Source organism: Grampus griseus (assembly GCF_964374135.1).
Source record: "Grampus griseus genome assembly, chromosome: 2".
Taxonomy (NCBI): domain Eukaryota; kingdom Metazoa; phylum Chordata; class Mammalia; order Artiodactyla; family Delphinidae; genus Grampus; species Grampus griseus.
In genome coordinates this window covers 139411279-139421301 of record NC_139018.1, presented here as the reverse complement: position 1 = coordinate 139421301, position 10023 = coordinate 139411279, and the positions used below count along the sequence as shown (strand labels likewise).

General features: G+C 53.4%; 1 protein-coding gene across 1 annotated transcript; it reads right to left on the bottom strand.

The window, feature by feature from the left end:
- Nucleotides 1-4364: 4364 nt before the first annotated feature.
- Nucleotides 4365-6302, bottom strand: MESP2 (mesoderm posterior bHLH transcription factor 2; the record flags this gene model as incomplete). The annotated part of the gene is made up of 2 exons (XM_082648446.1): nucleotides 4365-4634; nucleotides 5472-6302. 2 exons carry the CDS (start codon nucleotides 6300-6302, stop codon nucleotides 4365-4367), a joined length of 1101 nt encoding a protein of 366 aa, XP_082504572.1.
- Between the last annotated feature and the right edge of the window lie 3721 nt (nucleotides 6303-10023).

The window sequence follows — 10023 nt, the reverse complement described above, 5'->3', positions numbered from 1 at the left end:
GGAAAGAGGGAGGTAACAGATAGCCCAGGCTCCTCAGGGGTCACCTCCAGTTGACCCCACCTGTGAGCTGCTCCAGCTGAAGTCTTGAAGTCCAGCCTGTTTCTTGACCCCTGGGCTTTGGTTTCCTCATCTGCACGATAAAGACGATCTATCGTAGGGTTTGGTGTGTGGATCTAAGGAGATTAACGTACTTAGCACACAGTCTGACACTTAAGGAGAGCAGGGTGTTACTATCATCCTTAGCCCTGTCTCCTGCTCAAGGCTCCATTCATCCTTTTTCCTCCCAGCCTCTTCCTCCTTGTGAGAAGCGCGCCAGCGGGCCTGGGGCCAGGAAGGCTCCTCCACGCTCCACTGCCTTCCGCATATCAAAGGGTGAGGCGGGCCAAGGGGTGGGACCAGCCTTGGATATGGGTCCCTCCACCAACCAGGAGGCTCCCCCCAGCCCAGCGTCTCCGGACCAGCCCTTCCTGTCGCGGCCCTGGCGGCTGGCACTTGACCTTCGGGGGACCAGAGGGCAGGCGGCCCCCTCAGGTGGTCCCCGCTGGGGGAAGGACCAGCACCGCCATCTAGGGTCCCTGGGGGAGCCAGGTAGGAGAGTCAGCAGGGACCCTAGTCTGGTGCCTGGCACTGGGCTAAGTGTTTATGCGCATTATCTCATTTGGTTTTCAACAGTCCCAGGAGATAAGGACTGCCTTTATCTCAGTTTTGCAGATAAGGAAACCGAGGCGCGGGGAGGTTAAGACCCCACCTCTAATGCCCGTGCATGAGTGGAAGCTGGCCCTGCATTTGGGGCTACGGTAGTTAGGCACTCGTCATCTGACAGCTCACAGTGCAGGCATTCCTGACTGCCTGTGGGGCTGGAGGAAATCGGTATCGAGGATGCAGCGAGGACATGCAAAGCCAGAGACCTGCTTGCAGAACCTAGCTCAAGGTCAGATGCAGAACAGGAGCTGCCTAGAACTCTTGACTGCTCATTCCCTATCCAGCGCTCCGTCTACAGGTAGGTTGACTTCTCACGGCCAGTGGGGGGCCCTGAGGATCAGCCAGAAGCAGCAGGGGCCGGGAGGGGGCTCTTCCACCTCCCCACCCTCCAGGAGACTCCTCAGGAGGCACGTCCTCTGCACTGCAGGGTCATTGAGAAGCCCCGGGTGAGGTACTCGGTGAATGTCCAGTGTCTTATGGATGGTGACTGGGTCCCCAGGAAGGTGTAGGTGGACCAGTCATCCCAGGGAGGGCACCAGCATCAGCCCCTCTCCCTTCCCTGCCAGGCACTTAGCAAAGAGGTGCAGCCAAGAGCAGCCTGTCTGGGATGGAGCCACACATGAGAGTGAGGGGCTGCTGCTCCTGAGAGGCAGGGCTGAGCCTGCCCTCCCAGAGGGTGAGGACAGGGGTGGGGGATTAGCCCAAGCCCCCGGCAACTCCAGCTGGGGTGATAGCAGCCTTTTGCCTCTGCCTTTGCATCTCCCAGAGGAGCTGGGAGAAGAAGGCTGCCAAATTCCAGAAGATGCTCAGCTCTGGCTGGCCCTTGCCGTGGCCATCAGTGACTGGACCAAGGACTGAGCCCAGACAGGCGGGAGCCAAAGGAAGGAGATGGGCAGCTGTTCAGTTCCGCCTTAGGTGCAGGTGCCATGAGACTGTGGAGCCAAGTCCTTGCATCTTCTTGAGAAGGAGAGAGCACTGGACAGGGAGCCAGGGGCTTGATGTTCCAACCTAGCTGGAGGGCTAGAGAAAGTTGCTCCCCTCCCTGGGCCAGTTTCCTCAGCTGTAAAACGAAGGAGCAAAAAATAGCCATTGCTCCCAAACCTGGTTGGGCCTCGGCTCCAGGTTCCCAGGTCCCGGCCCGATGCACTGAACCGCACTCTCAGGGTGGGACCCTGGAACCAGAGGGCTCAACATGCAGTCAGGTGAGGGAACCACCAGACTGGATCATCTCTAAGGTCGTGTGATTCTATTCAGCTATTATGTATTGAGCAATTACTACGTGCCAAGCCTAAGAACCCTGAGAGGTAGGGTCTATTATTGTTGCCACTTCACAGCTGAGGAGACTGAGAGTCAGGGAGGTTTTGTTCGTTTTTTGTCTTTTCAATTTTTTGGCCGTGCTGTGCGGTATATGGGATCTTAGTTCCCCAACCAGTGATTGAACCTGCGCTCCCTGCATTGGAAGCTTGGAGTCTTAACCACTAGACCGCCAGGGAAGTCCCCAGGGAGGTTTTGAAGCTTGCCCACAGTTACACAGAGAGTAAGAGCCGAATGAATGTGCAACCAGGGCAGCTGTGCCCGGTATCTGTCTCCCTGCTGCATGTAAACTTGTGTGAGCGTTTCCCATCCTCCGCTGTGGCAGGCAGCCCCTACAGAGGGTCCTGGGGTAGGAACCAGAACCCACTTCTAAAAGGTTGGGGGAAGAAGGCACTGCAGTGGTCACCTAATCCAGCTCCTCTTTAAGAGATGGGGAAACTGAGGCACAGAGATGGAGTGACTTGCCTGGCGTCAAAGGGCATGTCAGCAGGCAGTGGTTCAGATGGGAGGCCCTGCATGTGGCAGCTCACGCTCTGGTCTTCCTCCTGCCTCTGCTCTCGCCCTGCACCGCTAACAGTGGCCCCCTGCCAGGCTGCATGGCTATAAGGCAGTCCAAAAGACCAAGAGTGGCTCTGACCAGCCCACCCCCTACCCTCCACCTTCACTGCCCCCTCCACCCAGGACACAGAGGCCAGATGCCTCCCCCTGCCGCCATGTGGGGCTCCCCACAACCCCACCTCCCAGCTCCTTTTCCAACCAATTTGTCACTTTTCCCCTTCAGTTCTGGACTTCAACCACCTGTTTCAACTTGGCTCACGCTGTTTCTTCTGCCTACTCCTCTTGGCGAACTCCACACATCCTTCAATACTCAGTTCCAACATCCTGCAACTCTCCCCTCTCCGAGTCAGAAACAGAATGAAGTCACCACCACTGCTGGCTCCCAAGCCTATGGCAGCCTTTGCTAATGGATCATGGCGCCCTTTCCCAAGATCCTGGAGGTGCCTCTTAGTCTTGCTCAAAGCCACATAAATCAATGCGGCAGGACTAATGGATCAGGTAACTCAAGAATGCAACAGCACTGTCAACCCCATCTCCCACCAGGCTTGCATATCCTCTTTGGTCCCAAAGTACCTTGTATAAACCCCCATCTTGACCTGGGCTCTGATCATTTCCTTCCCTGTAATTTACCCCATTAGTCAGGGCACATTTTCTCCAGCACCTAGTACTGGGTGTTGTGAGCTGAACTGTGTTCCCCCACAACTCTTGGTGAAGTTCTAACCCCCAGTATCTCAGAACGTGAATGTATTTGGAGATAGAGCCTTTAAAGAGGAACTTAAGGTAAAATGACTTCACGTGGGTGGGCCCAAATCCAATATACTGGTGTCCTTGTAAGAAGAGATTAAGACACAGACGCAGAGACTGGACCATGGGATAACCATGCGAGGACACAGCAAGAAGGCGGCCATCTGCAAGCCAAGGAGAGAGGCCTCAGAAGAAACCAAACCTGCTGACCCCTTGGTCTTGGACTTCCAGTCTCCAGAACTGTGAGAAAATCAGTTTCCATTGTTTAAGCCACCCAATTTGTGGTATTGTCTTATGGCAGCCCTAGTAAACTAATACACTGGGCCTAGCACATGGGAGCCACTCACAAGCACCCTTTGGAAACAACTTCAGATAACTGTGAAAGAGCCCTATGGGTCAGCAGGAATGCACACAGGAGAATGCAAAAGGGCAATGGTGACGGGCTTCAGGCAAGTGAACAGGCCCAAACGTTAACTCACCTGTGTCGCCTGCACAGCAGGCCAGGTGGAGCCCCTGCACAATAATTACTGTCGAACTGGCAAGTGAGGGCCTGAATTCCAGGAGGGGAAAGCAGCATGATTTATTCCCTGAAGGACGGGAACATTTTTCCTTTTCCAGAAGCAATAAAAACCCAAGTGGATAGAAGAAAAACAGACCAAACCAAATTTGGGTGTTTCTTTTGGTTTTTTTTTTTTAAGAAGTACAAAATCTAAGCATATACCTTTCTTCCCACTCCCATCCCCACCCACCCCCAAGCCCACTCCCCCACCAGTCCCAGCCTGTCCAACCACTGTGGTCAAACAACCCATGTTACTGCAGCTCAGGTTGTGCTCTACAGAACACTGGTCATTCTGGGGGGCATCTAGGAGTGGAGGGACTGCCCCAGCCCCGACTTTAGCCAGGGAGGCCACCCTTAGCTGTTTCAAACACTGCTTCCATGAAAGACATCACTTGGAAAAGGGATCCTTGGCTAAAACAACGCCTGAATACTAGTGAAGTAGCAGGTGAGGAGGACACCCCACGCTACAGGCCTGATTCCAAGGCCATTAGTAGAAGATGCCCAGGTGAGTCCCCTCCAAATCTTCTTGCCAAAATTCAGGGCAGCCACTGAGCTGTAGGCCTGAGCTCTGGGGAGGGCTTTCATCACTGAGCTGGAAGGTGGGAACTGGTCCCTGGTCCTCCGAGCTGGGCAGCACCTCTGCACTGTGGCTCCAGCATCCCCACTGGGTCTCAGGCTGGAGTCTCTGGCATGCTGGGCGGGGCAGGACAGGAGGGGTTTCTGGCAACAGACAAGGCTCTGGAGACATAGAGATTCCCTGAGAGAGAGAAGAGTAGCGGGTTAGTGGGCCACTGCCTCATGCCCTGAGATCCTGAACCTGGATGTTCCCCATAGTGTGGCTGGTAGCTGCTGAACTGCCCTGGTGCCATGGATCCAGTGAAGCAAAGTGGTTTAGAGTACAAGCTCTGGAGATATACTGCCAGGGTTCAAAACCCAGCTCTGCCACTCACTAGCAATGAGAACTCAGATAACCTCTTTTAGTCTCAGTTTTTTCATCTATAAAATGGTGATGATGATAATAAAACCTACTTCACAGGGTTGCTGGAGGGCTGATGAGTTAGTTAATTCATGTAAAATACCAAGAATCATGTTGGGCACACAGTAAGCATTCAATAAATTTTGGTTATTAATATGCTCTTTTATGGAAGCTTGAGGAAAGCATGAAGGTCACCAGATCCAAGCCCATCTACTTAGAAAGCCCCTACCCCCGGGGCAGCCAGGCCTCCCTCCCCCTCAAACCTTGATGGAGCACTTGCAAGGAATTTCCTGAATTACCTGAAGGCCCCTGCTACCTTCCACCCTGGACTCTGAAAGCAAGTCTGAAGATTCCCCCCTCTTCCACATGACTGTGAAGGCTTCTAGGTAGAGGTGGTGGTGGCCTTAACTTCCCAGGGCCCCCACCTCTTTCCCCAAGGAGGTTAGGGTCTTCTTCATCCTCCCTTCAGCTTTCCATCCCTAACCAGGGTTGGATTAGGTAAACCCGGGATCTAAAAAGCATAAGATTCTCTGCAGACTAGAGCTTACTCACCCCCTCCGTTTCCAATCGAAGCCTGGGGACCACTCCGAGGGAAGCGGAGAGAGCCTGGGCGCGTACCTGGTACACTGCAGCCAGCTCCATTGCGGGGGGCGAGGTCCAGGGCGTGGCCTGGTCCCGGGGCTCTGGGGGTGTCTGCGTTCCGGAACAGGCTTGGGGCGGCGTCCAACGAGCCGCGTCAGGGGCTCTCCCTTGGGACAGCTGCAGGGGCGACTGCATCCCGGGGCAGTAAGGGAGTGTCACCCAGGGACCCATATCAGACACACTGCTCCCCAGGCGCTCGGGCGCCGCTAGGGCTCCGGGACAGACGGGCGGGGACCCCCAGGACACCGTGGCGCTAGCGGCTGAGCCAGGGCCGCACCCTTGCGTCTGCGTCTGCGCCTGCGCGGGGCCGCCGTCGGGGCACAGCGGGCAGCCTCGAGGGAGCACTGCGTCGCTGTGCCGCCGGCGCCGGCGCTGCAGGCTCTCCTCGCTGAGGCCCAGCACGGCCGACAGGTGGCCGATGTAGCGGATGGCCAGACGCAGCGTCTCGATCTTCGTCAGGCTCTGGCCGGCGGGCGCCACGGACGGCGGCAGAAAGCGGCGCAGCTCGTGCAGGGCGCGGGCGAGCGTGCGCATGCGCAGCTTCTCACGCTCACTGGCGCTCTGCCGCTGCCCGCCTCCTGACCGGCTCCGCGCACGTCCGGGTGCCATCGAGGCGGCCTGTGAGGCGGTGCGGGCAGGCGGCGCCGGCTGTGAGGGGCCGCGGGCACGGTCGCAGGGGCAGGAGCCCGACGAATCCGAGGAGGAGGCCGGGGACGTCGAGTCCGAGTGGCCGGTCCAGCCCCAACCCTGCGGGAAGATCCAGTGGTCGTGGCCGAGGAGGCCCTGCAGAGGAGGGGACTGGGCCATGGCCGGGGCTGCGGGCTCTGGGAGGCTGGGCCGGCCACCTCCAGGACTGAGCTTTTATCTGGACCAAAGGTGCGAGGTGGACCCCTGCCACGTTACAGAGAGGTGTCAAAACCCACAGAGCCCAGGGAAGGTCTGGGCAGGGGGTGTCCTGGGAAAGCGGGCCCATTTGCGGAGGTGTGGATTCTGACTCCTCGGGGGCTCTAATGGAGGCCCCTGCAGCCCGGGAAGTGTGGGAGGGACAATTCGCATCTGGATGGAGCTGCTAAGCTTCTCACTGTGTTCCCACCCACTCCGCCTCATCCACTGCTCCGGTGAGTGCCCGGGACCCTGACAGTGGTGGGCAGTGCCATCGTCTGGGGGCGGCCAGGCTGTCCCTCAAGTGACTCAAGGACCCCCGCAAAGAGTGGCCGCCTCCCTCATCACCACCCTCCGGGAGACTGTACCCAGTCACTCCCACCCAGTGCCTACAAGTGTGCTGGATAAGGCGTCAAGACAGACCCTGAGGGACTTGCTCACAGTGATGGCGGGAGAGGGGTTGGGGAAGGAGGGGACATACGGGTGGACCGTTACTGGGTTCCCAGAGCCCGCACTTGCTGCTTTGCTGAGTGACACCGAGAAAGTCATCTCACCGTCCACAGTTAGTTTCTTTCCCTGAGAAATAGTACAGAGCAGCCTGAAGAAGAGGCATGGAGTGTAGTGAGTGATGAAAATGGGGGAATGTGGGCCCCCAGGCAGGCCTGAGGCAGACCCTCTTTATTTGCTGTGTGACCTTGGGCAGTTCGGTTAACTCCTCTGAGGCTCAAGTTGCCTCATCCCTGTGGCAGTAAATAAAATACCCACCACCTAGGATGGTTGCTGGTACCAAGTGAAACCATCCATGGGACCACTTAGAATGAGCCTGGCAAGTGGGCTAAATGTTTGCTGCTACCATTTTATTAAGAAAGTACTTACATTTCAAGATGCTTGTAGGCATTATTTAATACATATTTATTTAGCAGCTGGTAAATGTCAGGCATACCAGAGTGAACAAGATAGTTGTGGTCTGTGCTCTCATGGGATTTCAGTCTTGTGGGAGAGAGGAGTAAACGTTATGTAATTAGTAGCTCCACCACTAGCTAGCTGTGTTGCCCTTGGACAGCTCTGAGCCTGAACTACAGCTCTTAAAACAGGAGTAGTAATTATAGTATCTGCTCACAGGACTGTTGTTATAGTCTTATAATATAACCTTTGATACAGTGAAGTTTAAAAGTAAAAGCTCCCACCCCTCAGCAATAATTACAATTTAAAGGCGGTATCAGTGTTCTTTGTAATCTTCAGAGAAAAGGCTGAACTCAGAGGGACTGTCATGCTCTGGCCACAGAGGCGGAGAGGTCACAGCTGGGTCTTGAACAATGGGTAGGACTTGGGTAGGGAGAGAGGCAGGTGGAGAGCATTCTGAATGTGGGAACTGCATAAGCAAAGGCCTGGCAGTGGGATTTCCCAGTGTGCTTCAGGAATGGTGTGCAAGGGCGGGGTGATGTGGAGAGCAGGAGCTCACCTTGGCTGGGGCCAGGCTGAGAAGTTGTATTTTACTGCCAAGGCAATGGGAAGCCAAATGGACTTTTCAGCAGAAGTGTGACATTAAAAAAAAAAAAATCAGGGGCTTTCCTGGTGGTGCAGTGGTTGAGAGTCTGCCTGCCGATGCAGGGGACGTGGGTTCGTGCCCCGGTCTGGGAGGATCCCGCGTGCCGTGGAGCGGCTGGGTCCATGAGCTGTGGCCGCTGAGCCTGTGCGTCCGGAGCCTGTGTTCCGCAACGGGAGAGGCCACAACAGTGAGAGGCCCGCGTACAGCAAAAAAAAAAAAAAAAAAAGAATCCGCCTACCAATGCAGGGGACATAGGTTCGAGCCCTGGTCTGGGAAGATCCCACATGCCACGGAGCAACTAAACCTGTGCACCACAGCTTCTGAGCCCGCGAGCCACAATTACTGAAGCCTGCGCACCTAGAGCCCGTGCTCTGCAACAAGAGAAGCCACTGCAATGAGAAGCCCACGCACCGCAACGAAGAGTAGCCCCTGCTCGCTGCAACTAGAGAAAGCCTGCGTGCAACAACAAAGACCCAACGCAGCCAAAAATAATAAATAGATAAATAAATTTATTTTAAAAAATTAACTTTATTACACAAATTACATAACTAATATGTTCTCTTTATAAGAAATGGAAACCTGAAAGATAAAGCTGGAGTACCTGTAACCCCTCCCCAAAGGTCATGTGTCCTTCCAGACTTGGTCGCTGTGCACTCACATAAACATATGTATCCTTAGAAAACACATAGTATAAATGAGGTAACATTATGGCAATTTGCCTGTAACTTGCTTTTTTTTCATTCAACAGCGTATCTGAGATCATTCCATGTCAGGATGTGTTTAGCTGACTCATACTTGGTCTTAGTTGATTTAAATGTTCATCCATTTAAATCATAGTGGATAATTTTAACTGGAAAAAAAATTAAATGGCAGGAGGTACAAATAAACCTTCAATAATGAAATTACATCACCTTCTCCTCAGAACTTACTTTTTTAAATATTGGAGAAAATATGCCCAAGTTATTACTCTAACGTTATGATGAAGTAATAATTGACATTGAATAATGTTGGTCAGGGCAACTGTTTTTAGTTTATTCTAGCTGCTGTGAATGAGGAGGGGACATATTTAATCTGTCCATCACACAAAAAGAAGGTGGAACCAATCAATAATGGCCTTGATTTCAAACAGGAAAGAAGCAATTAGTCATGCAATATTTCATGATCTGAAAGGGTTTAAACCAAAGTTAAAAAAATAATAATCCTTTCTCCTAAGGGGAGGGAGACTTAGAAAACAGTCAATCCCACACTTTTTACGATTAAAATAATGGCAAATCATTATTTGTCCAAGGCTGCACAGTACTATGAAGATCTTGACATATTGTACTATCAGGAAATTTATATATATGTAATTGACAGTTGTAAACAAGATTCATCAGTTTTCATGTATATTTCTTTTTTTAAAAAAATTTATTTATTTATTTGGCTGTGCTGAGTCTTAGTTGCAGCATGTGGGATCTAGTTCCCTGACCAGGGTTGAAACCTGGGCCCCCTGCATTGGGAGCACGGAGTTTTAACCACTAGAGCACCAGGGAAGTCCCTCATGTATACTTCTTCATCTGGATTCTGAAGTGTCAGATTGCTGTGCTGTTGATACTGACTGTTCCAACTCACCCCTTTTCACTGCAGTATAATATTCCACGGAGTGCTCACACCATAGTCCCTTATTGATGTGCCTTTAGCATGGTTTTAGTTTTTGCCAAAGAGTGCTGCCTTGTGCACAGGCAGCTAGATATGGAGTGGTGAAATGGCCTTGTGATTCCCAGGAAGGTTCTGAATATCCAGAATCATTCCTCCTCTCCCCCCACCCCCTACTCATTAGAGCAAGCCTGGAGGGATTTCCTGTGAAAGGATTTGGTGAATTATGAGAATTCACTGTCAGCAGAGCTCTGCATACTATCCTTTCTTCTCCAGGATAGCTTGGCCTCCTTCTGTCTTAGTTTGGGCTAGCCCTGGCGCCCAGGCCTCAGGCTGACTGTGGGATGGCAGAGCATAAGTTCTGGGAGGTGAGGCCCTGGAGCTGGTTTGCTGTGGCCCCTGGCTCTTCACTGGGCCCCTCAGCCAGCCTCCGGGAGCACAGGGGCACACTGTCACCAGCCC